Genomic DNA, 20,000 nt, shown 5'->3' with positions numbered 1-20,000 from the left:
CTAATCTATACAATCACCTGTTGTTGAATAAATACCATTACTTTCTAGTTATTACTAAAAAAAACAGTATAAAACAGTATCTGTAGCTGTAAAAAAAATTAAAAAAAATTATAATTTATATAATATACTTTTTTCTTTATTTTTTTTATGTATGCACTGGTATCGGATCAGTATCGGTATCGGCCGATACCCAAAGCTTAGGTATCGGAATCGGATCGGGAAGGAAAAAATGGTATCGGAACATCTCTAGTTTATAATGCATGTTGCGTGGTGCCTGTTTTTTTTTATCATACAGTGAATACATACACTTTTATTATTAGTATTATATATATATATATATATATATATATATATATATATATATATATATATATAATTATTTTTTTAATACTTTCTTGCCTATCATCATTGTCAGTGATCCAAGTTCAAGTTCAAGTTCAATTTAATCTTAATCCTGTTGCTCTCACCTATCTATGGTGCTCTCTCTCTCGCTCTCTCTCTTCCTCTCTCTTTTTCTCTCTCTATTCTCAGGCGTCGGTTACACCTAGGGTGTTTTTCGTTTCGTTTTCAAGATGAGTTTCGCTTTCCAGGTCGCAATGTAGTGGCAGCCGAGTTAGACATTTGTTTTGCAACTGAGCACTTTCGTTTTGCCTCCTGAGCACAGTGATGTAGTACAATGCCAAAGCAGTAGGTGGCAGTAGGTGGCAGTAGGTGGCGAACATAAAGGTAATTTTCAACCAATCAGAACTTGAATGTGCCAATACACTTCCTGCAAAAAAAAATCAACAAGCCGCCATCTTTAAATGCCTCCGTGAGCTATTTAGCCAATGTAGCACTTATTTTTCAGCAAAGAAAGTGGAATAAAAGTGCAATAAACAAAACGGATACATTCACTGTGTGTTCTGCCTCTCATTTGTTGATGAAACAAAACTAACATCAACACAATTGACCACCAAGAGCGGAGTTTAGTCTCATCGGCGCCGATTTTGTTAGCTTACATGCTAACGTGAATGGAATATGCCATTATAACAGTATATCATTGTGGCTAGCAGCTAACGTTAGCTCACGTTAGCCAGCCAGCACAAAACTGATGATATAAGGAGCTATCAGTAGCTAGATAACATTAGAGACAACGCCTCATGTATTAAACAAAAGTGAATAGATGACTGGGCCATTTTGTTTAATGCTTGTTATGTTGAAAGAGGAGCTCTGAGCTAACAGGGTCTGGTAGCTAGGTAGCTACGGTAGGTAGCTAACGTTAGCTCACGTTAGCCAGCCAGCACAAAAATGATGATATAAGGAGCTATCAGTCGCTAGATAACATTAGAGACAACGCCTCATGTATTAAACAAAAGTGAATAGATGACTGGGCCATTTTGTTTAATGCTTGTTATGTTGAAAGAGGAGCTCTGAGCTGCTCATGCAATCGACTCTTGCGTGGCTGCTGGTTTGTTGACATGCATGTTGGGAGGCGGAGGATTTGGCCTTGGTCTCTACTGCGCATGGGCATTGGCAGTGGCGGACTGGGACACAAATTCAGCCCGGGACATTCAGATGCACCAGCCCACACACCGGCCCACACACCGGCCCACTAGGGTTGCCACCTTTGACCAATAGAAATAAGGGACACCTATCATCGAGCGTGCGCGTAGCGCGCAATTTTTTTTGTTGCGGTTCTGGGGCGTTTTTTGGGCGAAAATGTGTGGATTTTGTCACTATTTTTCTTTTTTTACTTTATTTCGGTTTTAGGGTTAGGCTTAGGGTTATGTTATTTCATTATTTTGGGGAGCCAGCCCCCCAAACTCCTGAAATGCATAAAAATCTATGAAATCTAAATAAAACAATCTATGACATTTATATTAAAAAGAGCTAGCCCCCCAAACCCCTAAAATACATAGAAATATATGCATTTTGGAACAGTTACTATATATAGTCAAGAAAGCATTTAGTCATACTTAAAGTTTAAAGTGCTTTATTTGCATTTAACATTGTTTAAATAGATTGGCTGAAATATAGCCTCAACTTGAGCATAATACTGTATGAATATAAAGTGCTGTAAAAACAAAGCCTGGGAACACTTTTACTGAAAGAGGACAATAACACAATGAAACACTTGTGTGACCCAAATTAAAAGATTAATAAAAAATAAAGTGCAAAGAAGAGTAGGCTCCTGGCTGCCAGGGCAGGTAAATAGAAATACTGGCATCTAGTTAAAAACACAACCAGATAAATAAGATGTAATATCCCATACTGAATCAATCTCAGGAGATGTTTCAGTTATGAAGAACTGTGACACCTGTGCTTGGGTCCTTTGCGTTCTTATATTTCGGGAATATTGTTCTCCTGAGGCATGCTGTCTGATGTCAGTCAGTCCACCATGCGCCACAGAAAACACCTACATACTCTACAGTTTGCTTTGTAAACATCTCCACTGACACACGCTATCAAGCCAGTGGTTTGCCTCTTCCCACTCAGGTCTGTATTTCTGGAGGCGTTTTGTCTTTTTAGGACGCGGTGGAGTCACAGTGTCTGCTGTAGACATTTTCAAAACGTCTTCGAAAAGAAATCACGCAACGCACTGGACGAGGAGTTGGGTGGCTTCTTTTGTCAGGAAGGGGCATATCCTTCTGACGTTGCTCAGGAGGAATCTGCAGGTTCTTTGACGGAAGATTGGCACAACGGCACAGAACTCTTCTTAGCAACGTGAAAGCGCTAATTCTCATTGGTCGGTGAGCTGCTGAGCGCACGCCCATCAAGTTGCCAAGTCTGTTTATTTTCCACAACTTTTGGACACAATTTTGCTTGTTTTTGTAGGTCGGCTGGCTTATTTCTCTCACTAAACTGGCAACCTTAAAATACGGGACAAAGGGCGTCCGTATCAGTTCAATACGGAACGCGTCTTTTAGTTTCCAATTACGGGACGATTCCGTATTTTAAGGGACGGGTGGCAACCCTACGGCCCACATTAGTGGCCCACACACTGGCCCACACACTGGCCCACACATTTACATTTACATTTAGTCATTTAGCTGACGCTTTTATCCAAAGCGACTTACAAGTTCTGTACGACAAGACAGCAAGAAGGGTACAACTCTATCAGCTGAGTAACAATGTTTATCAAAGTGTTGCGTGTTACAGTGTAGGTTAGTTTATTAGGACAAGTGCATGGCAGTAAGGTTAGTCAGGGTTAGATTTTTTTTCTTTATTTATTTTTTTATTATCATTTCAGATAATGGTTGAAGAAGTGAGTCTTTAGTCGACGGCGAAAGATTGGACGGGATTCGGCTGTCCTAACTGGGATGGGTAGTTCATTCCACCATTGTGGGGCAAGGACTGAGCATAGGCGGCTTCTCTTTGATGACCCTCCGGGAGCTTGGATAGGAGTAGGTCTGAGGCGGCCAGAAGATGCAGAGCGTAGGGGTCTTGAGGGTGTGTAGTTAGAGACCATTGACCGGAGGTAGGCGGGAGCGGTTCCCTTTGCCGCACGGTATGCTAGGTCGAGGGCCTTGAAGCGGATACGTGCAGCAATGGGGAGCCAGTGCAGGTCCCTAAGAAGTGGGGTGACATGGGCCGACTTCGGTAGGTTTGAGATCAGGTGGGCCGCTGCGTTTTGAATGAGTTGAAGAGGCTTGGTGGCAGTGGCCGGGAGGCCAGCTAGCAGTGCGTTGCAGTAGTCGAGGCGGGAGATGACTGTTGATTGGACGAGGAGTTGGGTGGCTTCTTTTGTCAGGAAGGGGCATATCCTTCTGACGTTGCTCAGGAGGAATCTGCAGGTTCTGGTTGTCGCTGCAATGTGAGCAGAGAAGTTCAACTGGTCGTCGAGGACAACACCAAGGTTCTTGGCGGTCGGGGGCGCGGTCACACACACTGGCCCACACACCGGCCCACACACCGGCCCACACACCGGCCCACATACTGGCCCACATACTGGCCCACACACCGGCCCAGACACCGGCCCACATACTGGCCCACACACCGGCCCACACACTGGCCCACACACCGGCCCACACACTGGCCCACACACCGGCCCACATACTGGCCCACACACTGGCCCACACACCGGCCCACATTAGTGGCCCACACACCGACTCACACACTGGCCCACACACTGGCCCACACACTGGCCCACACACCGGCCCACATTAGTGGCCCACACACTGGCCCACACACTGGCAAAAAAAAAAAAAAAAAAAAAATTATAATTTTTTTTTTTTTTTTTTTTTTGGACCAGCCCACTTTGGTTCTGGCCCATCGGGATTCGTCCCGAACGTCCCGATGGCCAGTCCGCCACTGGGCATTGGGCAAAGCGGCTCCGTACAGATTACACAACACGTTGTCGGCGAGTTTTGGCGAGCAAAACACCTTTTCAGCGTTCCCGCTAGGGCAACGCGTTTTCCTGACAAAACGGCATTTCTATTTAACAGGGACAGCAAACGTATTCATTCAGCAACAAAACGAAAACAATCCTTTGCTTTGTCTCTGCTTGTTTCTGTTTTAGTTTCAGGCTGACTCTGGGAGAGTTTTCATGCAGGGCCGTATAGTAATCATGTCATGTTCCTCTCCTCTTTTCTTCGCTCTCAATGTTTCTCTCTCTCAATGTTTTTCTCTCAATGTTTCTCTCTCAATGTTTTTCTCTCAATGTTTCTCTCTCAATGTTTTTCTCTCAATGTTTCTCTCTCAATGTTTCTCTCTCTATGTTTCTCTCTCCCAATGTTTTTCTCTCAATGTTTTTCTCTCTCAATGTTTCTCTCTCCATGTTTCTCTCTCTCTATGTTTCTCTCTCAATGTTTCTCTCTCAATGTTTCTCTCTCAATGTTTCTCTCTCCATGTTTCTCTCTCTCTATGTTTCTCTCTCAATGTTTCTCTCTCAATGTTTCTCTCTCAATGTTTCTCTCTCAATGTTTCTCTCTCAATGTCTCTCTCTCTATGTTTCTCTCTCTATGTTTCTCTCTCCATGTTTCTCTCTCAATGTTTCTCTCTTAATGTTTCTCTCTCTATGTTTCTCTCTCAATGTTTCTCTCTCTCAATGTTTCTCTCTCTATGTTTCTCTCTCAAGGTTTCTCTCTCAATGTCTCTCTCTCCATGTTTCTCTCTCCATGTTTCTCTCTCTATGTTTCTCTCTCTATGTTTCTCTCTCAATGTCTCTCTCTCAATGTTTCTCTCTCTCAATGTCTCTCTCTCAATGTTTCTCTCTCCATGTTTCTCTCCCCCCACCAGGATGGCTTACTCTAAGCGGGAGGTGGCTGTGGCCAGTGGCTCTGGCTTCATGGTGGCGGAGGACGGGCAGATTGTGACCAACGCTCACGTTGTGGCCAATAAGCACCGGGTGAAGGTGGAGCTGAAGAGTGGTGCCATCTACGACGCCAAGATCAAAGACGTGGACGAGAAGTCAGACATCGCCCTCATCAAGATCGAGTCACCGGTCAGTCCCATCACACTACACAGTCCGCTACGTACTAGCAGCCCATGTGGAAATTGTTTAGTTACAGTACCAGTGTTAATTTCGTCAGCTATTTAACATTTTAGTTTTAGTCTCTTAGAGTCATCTGTCAAATGCTCGTTTTCGTTTTCATCATATTTAGTCACCTTCATTTATTTTTCGTTTAGTCAGTTTTAGTCAACTACAGGTCTGAGCATTTTAGTCTTCGTTTAGTCTCGATTTAGTCTTTTTTGTTTAGTCTCGCCACTCAGTTACAGCCTCATAAATTGGCGTGAGTGCTAGCTGGTTAGACTTATGTAAGCTATTTAATGTGTTCTATTGTGGTGGATCAACATAATGTAGCAGTCCGTCATGCAGTAATGTAGGGAAGAAAGAAGAGTTTCCTTTTCTGTATGGTGCTTTATTTCCAGCTCAATATGGGGTTTTACAGGTTGATAATTCCCTTCTCATACACAACACCTGCTAATACGCTAGCTTCACAACAACAACAACAATGTACCATGCGGTCCGTCCTCCCATATCTCCCAGGGGGAAACAACACCCCCAGCATAACAGTGGTGTCCCTAAGACCATACAACTAGAGCGACACACACCCACGGAACGATGTGTTGGGGATAAGGGTTCCGCACGGACAATTATGTTTGTTACTTTCCTGTCTGCAAACAAGTTCCTGTGAGCTATAGCAAGTAGCAAGTACAATTTAAGTTGATGTTGAATAAACTTTTAGCTAAAAGTTTTATTTTTCAAACTTCATTTTGTGTCGTCGTTTTTAGTCAACGACATTGCATGAATAATTTCGTCACGTTAGTGTCACATGATCTCCATTAACGTGACGTCTCGTCTAGTTTTCGTCGGGGGAAAAAGCTTTGTTGACGACCATATTAGTCATAATTTTTGTTGACTAAATTAACACTGTTTGGAGTGTTTGAATACAATCCGAGGCTCTCCACAAGCCTCTGCTCTGTTGGCTTGAGCCAAACAGAGATCTCACAGGCAAACAATCAGCTTCCAACACAAGCTTACCACACAAGCACACATACAGACACACTATTATTACTTTGGTTTTCATATTGTTCATCTGACGAGGATTTCTACCACGAGATCCCATGCCAAGGGCCAAATGTTCTGATGTCTGCGAGCCTTTCAAGGGGAATGTCACCCATTTTAAGAATTCACGTATGTTCTTCCTAGACAGACAGTCAGTATTTGTGAACACACACCACTCTCTCCTAAAGCTGGAAATCCAAGAGAGAACCCTCCATGTCCCTAAAATGTGGTACTGCTCCAGAGACAATGAATAGGGCTCTGACTCTGTGAGGCCATAACATGTTTGTGTGAGCTCTTATACCCAAATGAGATTTATATCCTAGCATTGCTAGAAGGTCCGGATCAGACCCCATTCGGAACTCATGCAAACATTTTATGGGCTCACAATGTCCCAGAGCCCCATTCATTTTCTATGGAGCAGCTTCAGATTTCTCTTCTCTAATTTATAGCTTCAGGAGAGAGCGGTGCATGTTCAAAAATACTCACTGAACTGTCCCGGGGGAAACAGAAAGAACATATGTCAATTCTTAAAATGGGTGACATTCCTCTTTAAGATAGCACATCATTTAAGCAATATATGTATGTATATATTATAATAACCACTTTAGAATGAAAATTATTCTGGGAAAGGAAATATAGCAGCAAAATACCAATCTACCTACGGACTTCACTTTCCATGGGTTTTCCCAGTCTTGTATAAATATTATGACGTATATATTTTCAAATGGAAACTATATGGATTGGAATACTTCAGGCATTAACCGTAGGCTTGGGGATAGCGTGTGTTGGTGTGTGGCTTTACAGACAGTAGCTCTCCCAGGCAGAAAGCTATATCTGATTTCATGCTCATGAACATGCGTGGGACTGCCGTCGCAAGTCTTAACGGCCCTTAAGGCAGATTGAGTTTTAACCACTACCTTCCATGCCAGAGTAACAATCATCTCTCCGGCTATTGCTAGACAAGTGGTTCTCATAACCTTTCAGGCTTTTGACTTGTAATTTCCCTGTGTACACACAAAGGATTATTTTTAGATTTACCCATTTCAGGCAATTTCTCTCCATTCATTCTTGAAGGAGGTACATGAGGGTCCACTCAGGGTGAGGTTCCGGCCTGGTCTGGAACCGTGAGTCCTGTGCTTACAAGCTTGAAAGACAGAAGCGCTACCGATTGAGCCATATCTAAATCTTTTGGTTCGGTTAAAGGGCAGTGTTTCTAATAGAGGAGTGAGTCATAGCTCTGTTACAGAAGCATCGAGCCTGCATAGAGTTGTTGTTTCAAAAGAGAGAAAAAAAGCATTTACATGATAACATATTTCCATAGATATAGATTTTCTTTCCAGATTCCATATATGATCTCGTGGTCTTTGCTTCATTGTAAGTCAGCGTGGCTGAGGTGATCTTATGGCTAATGGGTTCAAGAGAAACCCAACCGCACGTGCACGGTCGATGACACAACGCTAGCTTTGGTTCTGTGTGCGTTCAGAGTTCAAAGTTGACATGTTACGGCAGGAATGGTGTTTAACTAAGAAGTGGTTCTCGATTGAGGGCAAGGAAATGGCTCTCGTAAAGAAGGCTGGCATTCAGAACAGCCGCTGTTGGCAGTCACACGCACAGGCAACAGAAACAACAGCTAGTCATTATGCAATTCTGCTCACAAACAACTTGGAAGACACACAAACATCCCTCAGTCATTACAGACAGATTCAAATCTATCTATCTATCTATCTATCTAGCCCTGGACAGGCTCCAGTATGTCCAGAACTCAGCTGCCAGGGTTCTCACTCACACCAAGCCCTGGCAGCACATCACCCCCACCCTCATCCATCTCCACTGGCTTCCAGTCAGGTTCCGCATCACCTTCAAACTCCTGCTCCTCACCTACAAATCCCTCCATGCCCTCGCCCCCCGGTACCTGTCTGATCTCCTCCACCAGTACACTCCATCCCGGAACCTACGATCCTCTGATCTAGGTCTCCTCTCCATCCCTCGCACCAGGTTACGGACTTTTGGGGACAGAGCCTTCAGCGTGGCGTCCCCTACCCTCTGGAACTCTCTCCCCCCCGAAATCCGCAACGCCCCAACCCTGGACACCTTCAAATCCGCTCTAAAAACACACCTCTTCACCAAGGCTTTCCCCATCAGTTAGTTTTAGATTAAATTAGGTCCATTATCCCCTACTTTCCCTCATCCCCTCTTCCCCCTCCCCCCCTACTTTCCTTGCCCTATTTTTTGTCCTGATTGTAAAGCGACCTTGGGTTCTATGAAAGGCGCTATATAAATTTGATTTATTATTATCTATCTATCTATCTATCTATCTATCTATCTATCTATCTATCTATCTATCTATCTATCTATCTATCTATCTATCTATCTATCTATCTATCTATCTATCTATCTATCTATCTATCTATCTATCTATCTATCTATCTATCTATCTATCTATCTATCTATCTATCTATCTATCTATCTATCAATGTACAGTTTCTACGTCAAATGTATATATACTCTCTTTTCTGGACTCTTTTTGTATCACAAACAGTACTGTATTTGCAAATCTGGTATGTCATAAATGTATAGATGTAGCAGTACTGTCTATCTGTATGTCGTGTATGTCATATATGTTATGATGAATTGAAAATGGGGGACCCTGATGTAAACCAGACAAAAGTCTTTCTCTGGTCTGCATCCCCTTAACAATTGTATGTATTGAGCTGTACTGTACTGTACCCATTCTGCAATCTGTTAATAAAGTTTTCAATCAATCAATATCTATCTATCTATCTATATCTATCTATCTATCTATCTATCTATCTATATCTATCTATCTATCTATCTATCTATCTATCTATCTATCTATCTATCTATCTATCTATCTATCTATCTATCTATCTATCTATCTATCTATCTATCTATCTATCTATCTATCTATCTATCTATCTATCTATCTATCTATCTATCTATCTATCTATCTATCTATCTATCTATCTATCTATCTATCTATCTATCTATCTATCTATCTATCTATCTATCTATCTATCTATCTATCTATCTATCTATCTATCTATCTATCTATCTATCTATCTATCTATCTATCTATCTATCTATCTATCTATCTATCTATCTATCTATCTATCTATCTATCTATCTATCTATCTATCTATCTATCTATCTATCTATCTATCTATCTATCTATCTATCTATCTATCTATCTATCTATCTATCTATCTATCTATCTATCTATCTATCTATCTATCTATCTATCTATCTATCTATCTATCTATCTATCTATCTATCTATCTATCTATCTATCTATCTATCTATCCATCTAGCTATCCATCTTTCTTTCATCCAGTTGACAAAGTTCAAGGCTAAGCTTAGACCATTTGGGGCTGTGTTCGGTGCTTGTACGTAGTGCGTGCCAATAGTTACAGTATTTTGGGTGGTCCTTGCTGTTCTGCCTGAATTTAAAAAACACTACTGCCAAAATCAATTTAATTTAATTTAATAAAGCAATAGATTCAAAGTCTGTTCTGTTTTCTCTGAGCAAATCTGACATATACCAGATAAAAAAAACATAAAAACTAGAACAAACACAAAAACACGTTATTGAGGTTGTAATGTCATCATCACTGAAGCTACAGATGAAGTGGGTTAGGGTGTTCTTTGGTTTGTCAGTCAAATGGATACATTTTATGGTTCAGCACATTGGAGAGCTCGTTTTATGTTCCCAAAATTATTACAAATATTTCCAAAACGCTTCCCTATAAGTGACTTTCAATGGCGGACATGATGGAGATGTCTCAACTGTTACTCTGATAGAGTTGTGCCCTTCCTGATGACTTGTCGTACAGAACTTTTAAGTCGCTTTGGATAAAAGCGTCAGCTAAATGACTAAATGTAAATGTAAAATGTAAATGTCAGAACGAGCTCGACAAGAGTCTGAAAGAGTCTAAATCCTTCAAAACATAAAAAAAATCACTGAAAGAGGAACTGCTTAAATCATATCTCTAAATAGAATCATTACTTAGGTATATAAATGGTCTGTATCTATGTTGTATGTCAGTTAGTAGGTAGGCTACCCACGTTGTATGTTTTTGTTTTTGTTTTTGTTTGTTTATATTTGTGATCAGGCTCCCACCAAAAGCTTTAAATAGCTTCTTGGGAGACCTGGCACATGCACACAATTGCGTCGTTGTTTTCACATGAAGATATGTACATGTAATATATCATGTGTGTGTGTGTGTGTGTGTGTGTGTGTGTGAATAAATTCATTCATTCATTCATTCATTCAACCAAAATGGTACGCTTGTAAATGTCTTTTTTCAGCACCTAAAGGTAGAAATATGCCGGCCTGGGTGTCCCAGCTTTGTCGGATTGTGAATCCGACGTTCCTAGCCCGAGATATGTGAACACAAAGATCCTGGAGGATCTTAGCATACCCCTACTGTGTCTACTCAGAAGACCAGTACAGAGAAATGCTGCTGTTGCTACTGTAGGCCCAGCCAGGCTTGTGCAGCAGAGCTGCAGCAGTTCAGTTAGGCAGCCGTTCTGCTGGCAGTGTGTCTCCAATGTCCGTCTCTCAACACACAGGCAGCAGCGAGGATTGAGGGGCGGTCAGGAATTAAATGAATTTAATTTCCTGATGATTGTAAAAAAAGAAAATCCCAGAAAGATACAGGACTAGTCAAAACATATCCAGGACTAGTCAAAATATATCCAGGACTAGTCAAAATATATCCAGGACTAGTCAAAAAACATCCGGGACTAGTCAAAAAACATCCGGGACTGGTCCAAAAACATCCGGGACTAGTAAAAAAACATCCGGGACTAGTCAAAAAACATTCAGGACTAAAGTGCCGGAAGCCCGATGTTACCACCGGCGTTGCTATCGTCAGTCTTTCTTTCTATGCCTCGTGGAACAGAGGGAACCACACTGGATCACAACCAACAGTCACATGGAGGAATGCCTGGCGTCCGCTGAAAGCCACAGGGCTGTGGGCTGGGAGTCAGAGCCCTGCCGAACACTTTACGCTGCTCCTTCTCACGGCTGAGTGGCAGGGCTGCATAGACCCTCCGGGGGACACAACCAGGGACACAAAGCCACCAGCGCTGAGAAGAGATTGAAGTAGAAGATATCTTGTTCAGCCTACAATATAAGCCTCCATAAATAAAGCCCCCCTCGTCCCCCTGTCCCGTCACAGATCCCTTGATAACATGCCAAGAGAAATCAGGTTTGTTTGTATGGCCCGTTAGAAACAGTTACAGGGTTACAGTAACATTTACACATTTGTGGTCATAAAACAAACAACGCGGGCAGCTGAAAAGCAGAGACTAAAAGGCTGTGTTCACACGGGAAGCCTTAGTGGTAGTGCCTTAGATGTATTGCTCGGATCAGATGTTTTTGTTGGGCTGTTCACATTATTTAGTAAATGTGGCCAATATCAGATTCCAGTGTGAACTGGTCACGCTCCTGAACTGACCCTGCATGTGTAAATTAAGTTCTGCTTGTACAGAAGTACCACCCCAAATGTTATGGTGCTGTAAACTCTTCACTGGCTCACTGTCACGGCTAGTACGGAGAACCCAAGCGCAGAACACAAGCCAGGCAGGCAGGTAGTGGTTAAACCCAATAATGGGTGTGTTTATTGGAGAGTTCAGACTGAGGGGGGTTTGGAGTCAAGTGAGCCAGTGAGGACTGGGCTGAGATGCAGGGCTATAGGCGAGCAGGGCAGAGCTGGGTCCAGGGTGAAGAGGAAGCACAGAGGCGAGGCTGGCAGAGGGGTGCAGAGCAGGCTGGCGCTGGGCTCCAGGGTGAGGCTGGCAGAGGGGTGCAGAGCAGGCTGCATGTATATTTTCCCTAATGGATTGGCAGGCAGGTGTGTAAACTGAACAGGTGAATTGGATGAACCATGATGAGTAGGGGACAGGAAGAGGACCAAATATGGAAACAGGAAGCTGTTGAAATGAGAGAGAGAGAGAGAGAGAGAGAGAGAGAGAGAGAGAGAGAGAGAGAGAGAGAGAGAGAGAGAGAGAGAGAGAGAGAGAGAGAGAGAGAGAGAGAGAGAGAGAGAGAGAGAGAGAGAGAGAGAGAGAGAATATTAGCGGGGGAGGGGAACTGAAGGCCTGGCAGGAGTGGAGGAGATGAGGGCTAGACAGGAGTGTGGATCGTGACACCCTCCACTGACCACCTCCATCACAGTTGTCTTCCATGTTTGTATTCATGGAGTGACTCTTTGTGATGAATGTCAATCTAGACTAGAGTCACGTAAAAGTCACATGAATTCCAACTGTTCAGACTGAGGCTGAGGTTAGACTAGTGTATTCCTGGCGTTTTTTTATACGTTTTTGACGACGTATCATGTCCTATCTACACAGAAACGCTTTTTTTGTGGATACGGCTGAAACGCAAAATTGTGTTTGCGTTTGGAGATACGCAAAAAAAACGCCAGGAATACAGCGTGTAGTCAGCACGGAGCAGTTGTTGCGAAAACGCCCATGCGCAGTAGATACCATCTGCGTGCCCTTCCTGTGTACAGTGTGTGTGTTTGGGACAGAGCTCCGTGTCCCAAATAGCTTCAGCTACCATGTGTTGTCAAGTTATTGTTATAAGGACCCCAGTCCAAGCTACAACAGTCTGCATTCCCTTAACAATTGTTTGTATTGAGCCGTATTGTATTGTACCCATATGCAATATGTTAAATAAAGTTTACATCCATTCATTCTGCTAGCATTACCGATTGCATGATGTGGGATATTTGTGGATATCCTGATGAAGAATGTCTCAGTCAACCGAGGCTTGGATAATAACAAGGTTTATTAACCAAACAGATAGATTACATAGAGAGAATGGCTGAGGCTCTCGCCCCAGGTGATCAGCTGAAATTACCCAGGTAAGAACCTTGATTGTGGTCGGGAAGAGCCCTTTATAGTTCAACAAAGGGGGTGTGTGGTCCCATTTGATAGGTCAGATGGGGGGGAGGGGGTACAGGTTTGGGGACACAGGGGAGGGGGGTGATTATTCCACAGAGAGGGGGGGGGGGGCACAGGTAAAGTGAACACAGGGGAGGGGGATATATTTACATGAGGATATATTATACCACAATACTCACTTTTCTTTCTTATAATGTGGGTGAGATTAATGTATAATATACCAGGATTGTTTGGAACAGGTAAAAGTGGGGATAATAGTTTAAAAATAGAATTATTTACATACATGATTAATAGAATTATTTACATACATGATTCATGACATGATCGACTGGACTGCGGTCTGTGTTATTTTGATATCAGAGATGTGGGACTAGATATCACCCTTTTCTTTTATTAATCGCTCAAAATACCTATATCAATGAGTGGTCCTCATCTCTGATATCAAACAACAATTAACATAATCATTTGAAGCTATCGCTGTGCAAATATCTTGGCATACCTTCAGTCGTTTATGTCGTGACTCTGGGGAGGCTAATGTGATCGTTGTGCATACAGGCATCGTAATAAACCAATTAAATACATGCACTGTCTGTGTGGTCAGATTGCACAGGGTAAAAAAACAAAATTGTGTGCATAATTAGGCTAATGTGTACAAAAACATTTTAACAACCGTTAACCTGGTGGTTAATAAAACTAACATGATTGATTATGGGAAACTGTTCAAAAATATATATATATATTTTTGCACGTTTTATGATGATTCTTGATGAAATTACTTAGGATCCAGTTGTATTTACCCTGAGTTTGAGTGTCACGTTCATCTGTGATTGCCTCAGTTTTGTTGGTCTTTACTTAGAATCAGGCAATTTTCTCCATTTCTTCTCTATAAATGAGGAGATAAAACGTCTTATGCATCGCTTCTGTATGTAATTCTAGTGCATCACCATATAGGTGCAAAACAACGTTACATGTCCTCTTCTATGAGAGAATAAAACAACTGATTCTTTCTTGTCTGACAATACAATTTTGTAACCTAAGTAATTCAAATGTGATGTAATGTGATCATGTGGTCACTTCTTCCTTCAGCAATACATTTTAGCTCATTATTACTAACCATTGTTAATGCTTTCTCATTGATTTCTTTTCATCACATCTCTAGTTCATCGTTTTGCAGATACATACAATTGTGTGAAAAGTTTCCTTCTTGTGAAGGTATTAATCTGAATGATGTTGCGTCGTTGTTGACAAGGTGTTCTCTGTCGGTCGTGTGGCAGGGCCAAACAGTAACACATAAAAATTAAATAAATATATATAATAGACATTACCTTAGTGGCTAATGTGTCAAAATAAAATTGAAAACCGTTAACCTAGTGGTTAATATAAAAGGTGATTATGATAATCGTTATGCGTTGTTCTGTGGTCAAAACAAACTTGGTGTCTTGGAACAATCCAACTGGTTCTGCCCTGTTTAACAATACCATTTCGCAATGTGACTCTGTGATCATTTCTCATTGTCATTATAAAATTACAGTTCTTGTTTGTGAATCTGACAGTTGCTGTGAAGTGTTGATCATCTGTTCTCGGTCTGTCGTGTGGCAGGGCCAATACATACATAACAATGTGGACAATGTGTGTTCAGAAGTATCTTGTTCCACAGGTCTCTGATGATGTCTCTTCTTGACGATGCAGTCGGGAACATTCACTGGTCGTCGTTCATTCAGAGGGGGCCTACAGGAGGTCGCCGTCCGCTCCCTGTGTACCTTGTCAAGGGTCACCGGTAGCAGTCAACTATAGTGGTCTTTTCCTGCAGCCTATGTTGTTCTCCATCACCACCACACATCCGCCACTGTGCTCACGCTTGGCTCCCATCAGGCCCAGAGACATGGTGGTCAGGGCGTTTTTGAATGTGTTGTGCTGGTTTCGCTGTCCTCTTCTCGTCATTGCGGCACCACTTGATGGAGGGCGAGGGCCCGCCGGTGTAGTGGCTAGTCAGTAGGATGCTCTCTCTCACACGGATGACAATCTTGTCATGGGAATCCACCTTGATGGTCGGGGCTCTGGTTCCCATCTGCAGGTGATGGGTTTGGTCTGCAGTGCCGGGGTGGAGGCCGTCAAAGGTTGATCTCCTCTTCGTCAGTGTCTCCTTGGTCAGTCTCCTTCGTGGTCCTCTGCTCCACTTTCTTGGGGATGTCTGTGGGCTGGGTTGGATGGTTCTCCCACGGTTGTTGTCGTCGCCTCTGGTTGTCAATTTTCTTTATGTGTCCTGCTGTGATTAGCTTGTTAATCTCAGCGCGGTACACAGTCTCTTGAGCGGGGTCTCTGGCTAGGTGCCGCTCTGTGTTCAATAGATACCGCTCCGTCGCTTCTTTTGGGGAGTGGAAGGTGGGCATACCCTCTCGCCTCAAGAGTGGAGTTGCGTATCTCATCACTCCATTGACTTTGACTCTCTTTGTCCCTTGCTCGAGGAGTGCTATGGCGTAAATGTCTTCCTTGGAACGAATGTCTTTCTTTTCGTTCTTAAAGGGCATTGTCTCTAGTGTCCATAGCCTCTCGACATGCTGTAGGAGGGTGGTGTCTTCTTCTGTCACTCTGGAGTGGAGGCAGCTAGTGACTGCTGTTCGGTTAAGAGACTTAGCGAGGGGGCCTTGTAATGTCCATCCTAGGCGGGTCTCGACTGCTGCAGGACAGCCTCTGGGCCCTGTGTGGACCCGGTCTATCGGGACTATGAGGTCTGCATGGTCGGAGCCTATCAGCAGGGTCGGGGTGGCACCGTCGTCTCTCTGGCTGCCCGCTTGCTGCGATAGTGAAGGAGACATTCTCGCCCTTTATCGTCTTTAGATCTCTTCTTATTGTCCGAATCGTCATTGGTTGTGTCCGCAGCTTCGTGGTTCAGGTCGCGCGTCGTCTCACTCGTCCTGTCCTCTCACCAATTCGTGATCTGAGGGTGATAAACACTGCCTTAGAAAACTCCTCACATAAATGATTCAACGCCTTTCTGCTAAAGTGGAAAATCATTTTGGGATTAATTCAATTCATTGTAAATAAAATCACTTAATTGACAATAGGAAATGCAAACCAATTGCATTAGCAGTGATTCCTTACGTCAAGAAGGTCACATTCACTACAATCTTATCATTAGGCTTTAAATAAAATTAGTAAATGAATGGTCAAATCTTGAATCAGATAAAATAGCTATTTTTCTTCATAGTCTGTGATGTCAAATTTTAATTTGATCTTACCTCAGGATGCGTTGGTTGTACCTCAGGATACTTACCTCGCCACGACTTCTCTGGCGTTCTTCACATCTCAGTGTGGCTCATCATAGCATAGCATGGGGAAAAAACATAAAATCTAGGTAGCCAGTTAATTTTGCGCATGAAAAACAATCATTTCTTATCATCTAACCCTAACTAACCTTACTGTCATGCATTTGTCCTAATAAACTAATCTACACTGTAGCACTCAACACTAATAAAACTAACCTACACTGTGGCACTCAACACTTTGATGAACATTGTTACTCAGCTGATAGAGTTGTGCTCTTTGTGATGTCCTGTCATACAGTGTCAGCTAAATGATCAATGTACGTGTATACCTTGTACATTTAGATAATTGTGTTTCAATTTTGGTGGTTGATAATTTTGCAGTAATGGAAAGTATTAGTTGTTAAAAGAATAGTCTAAGGAATAGTCATGCATGTTATTGGTTATAAACAGAGAATAGGAGGGGATTGTAAGTAGTTGTTTTCATCATTAATCTTTCATCTCGGGCACTTCTCTAATTCATGTGTCTTTTGAAAAGAGATGATGAAAACGACTGGTTAGTTATTGTTAGTATGGGAGTTAGGTAGATTTTCATAACTGCAAATTCATCACCGGTGTCTAATTCATGTTACTTAAGTGGTTCTCTGTTGGTCCACCACGTCTGTGGTCAGAGTGTAGGCATACCCTGTGGGTTTCAAGTGCCCATCCAATGGTGTCTGCTATCGTCGTCTCTAGGTGTGGTCAGAGTCCTCTCTAGGCATTTGCATTGTTTTGTCTCCCAAGTGCCCACTCTGAAGAAATTTACATGTGGGTATTTGGATGCAGATTTGTTCCAAATGGTCAATCGATTGTCTCTCAGCTCTGCACTGTCTCTCGGTTGACATGCAAATTGTTGGATTTTCTGTCTTTTGTGATACAATTTGGGTGTAGTCATTCACTGTTTTGCATCTCGCCTCAGAGCCAGATCTGTAAATACAAACACATGTTAATTTTCCACTCTTTTCTTTTATTCTGAGTGTCCCTTCTGATAGCTCAGTTGGTAGAGCGGAGGACTGTAGAGATAAACCCTAGAAATCCTTAGGTCGCTGGTTCAAATTCGGCTCGAAGGAACCACACATTTTGAATCATGTTTAAAAATGTCTTACAATGGAAAGGGCTAGTTATCTTTCATTGGTTCTTTAGATAAACACATTAACTCAAGTGAATATAACCTAAACATCTTACTTTTAAACATAATCTATGTTGTTTGTGTTCCAAGTTTTCAACATTGAAAGCTTATAAAGCCTAATCTAACGCTGTTTATGTGGACTACAATTCCTGTACTGCCATATATTGGGAACCGGAAGTGTTTGTTTAGCTCCCATGGTCAGTATGACCGGTACGCCCACAGATGTATTATAATTCTGAAACAGACATTGTAATTAGCTTTATGTGACTTATAATGTGTAAATTAAAGCAACATAAACACTCAAGTGATCTGAGATAGTTGTAATTTGCTTTAACTGATAGTTGTGTATATGTACAGTTTCTACGTCAAATGACTCCCTTTTCTTGACTCCTTTTGTATCACAAAAAGTACTGAGTTTGCAAATCTGGTATGTCATAAATGTACAGATGTAGCAGTACTGACTATCTGTCTGTCATGTATGTCATAATATGTTCTGATAAATTGAAAATGGGGGACCCTGATGTAAACAAATCTGGTATTGAAAATGGGGGACCCTGATGTAAACAAGACTAAAGTCTCTCTCTGGTCTGCATCCCCTTAACAATTGTGTATTGAGCTGTGCTGTATTGTACCCATTCTGCAATCTGTTAATAAAGTTTTCAATCAATCAATGCATCTATATTTATGATTTTTATACTCACCGGGGACAGCTGTTGTGTTGGGTTGGATCCGTTACGTGTCGTCAGCAACCCGCATCTCGCCACCTCAACTCAACATTTTCCAATAGCAGCGCGCACATACATATACAAATAAAACATATACTACACGTGGATTTCACGCACCCTTGGCCTTGGGTACATTACACTTTACGTTCGCTTATGGATAGTTTAATATAAAATAATCACTTCACGGCGCGCATAGCGTGACGTCATCGCTCCATGCGACGTTCGTGCGTTCTCATTCGCCTCGGAAATAACGCTTTGCAATTCATACAGTATTTTTCCAACGAGCTCTCAATAGCCTGGAATTCCTATACCAGCGTTTTGTTACCGAATGAACGCGCCTGTGCATATGTGAAACGTAAACAAACTGAAACGATAAAACTATACTTCCCCAAATGGCCGTTCCCGCGGGCCGGTGTTCTGCGGAATCCGGAAATTACTATCATAGTTTGTTCCCGTGAACTGCACTTCAATGTTATTCTTTGTATAACGGTAACTAGTCTCTCAATGCTCGTCGCGCTATCCGTAGCCGGTTCTTGACTCAATAAAGCAACGCGATGGGTCCTATAATACTTGTGCACATACAAACGAGACTTAAACAGACAAACAAACATTAATACATATAAGTTAACGTGTGTGTATATTCTGACTGTATTGGATCGCTTGTTCGTTTAGTCGGCCAGCATCTGTATTGTTCCAACATCTGTTGCGACAAGGCATTTATACCCTTGATATATAACTACACATCGTTATTAAAATCATAACGACCGAACCTGACTTCGAAATTTACCAGCGATATATTAGATTATATATACCTTTTAATCACACTCACGGTCCCTTCGACCTGCGACTCGTTAAATGTACATTCACGTACTCCCGAGACAGGTCATCTTCCCGCTATCTGTATAATCAATTGGTTAATTCAATCCAAAATACATCGTTTTCAGGAAATGGAAGAGATTGTGAGCTTAGTTTGAGGTTGAAACAATGAATATTATGACGCTACTCTGGTAATTAATAGGTTCCAATAGAGTAGCGTTTTCCATGGATATCACATCATAATAAGCCCACGCTTCTTGCCTTGTTGCCTATATTTTAGCCTGCATCAGCTAGACTTGGGTTAGCAAACCAACAACCGATTATTTTGTGCCCTAACTTTCGGTTTGGCAACAGCCAAATCCGGGAATAGCACAGACAACCCATCCTTTCAGAACATCTGTCCAGATAAGGACCCAGGTACACGCGTTTCCCCGGTACGATTCTCAATACAGATCAGATATATTAATGCACATTATTCTACTCAGCCATGATCTCAATATTGGACAACATTCTGTAATATTCACCTGGCACAGAGAAAAGCGGGAAGATTTTAATTCCTTCCATACATTTGGTCGACCATCCTATTATACTCACTTTTCTCTGTATAGTTG

General features: G+C 42.2%; 1 protein-coding gene across 1 annotated transcript in view; it reads left to right on the top strand.

Moving 5' to 3' along the window:
* LOC311234325 (serine protease HTRA1A-like) overlaps nucleotides 1-20,000 on the top strand; it is a 72,222-nt gene that overhangs the window by 13,753 nt on the left and 38,469 nt on the right. The window contains exon 3 of the mRNA XM_084321461.1: nucleotides 5,218-5,422. Coding sequence (XP_084177587.1) covers nucleotides 5,218-5,422 — 205 coding nt within the window. The remainder of the gene's footprint in view (nucleotides 1-5,217; nucleotides 5,423-20,000) is intronic.

Source organism: Notolepis coatsorum (assembly GCF_963971535.1).
Source record: "Notolepis coatsorum genome assembly, chromosome: 9".
Classification (NCBI taxonomy): Eukaryota; Metazoa; Chordata; class Actinopteri; order Aulopiformes; family Paralepididae; genus Notolepis; species Notolepis coatsorum.
This window is presented reverse-complemented; position numbering and strand designations above follow the sequence as displayed.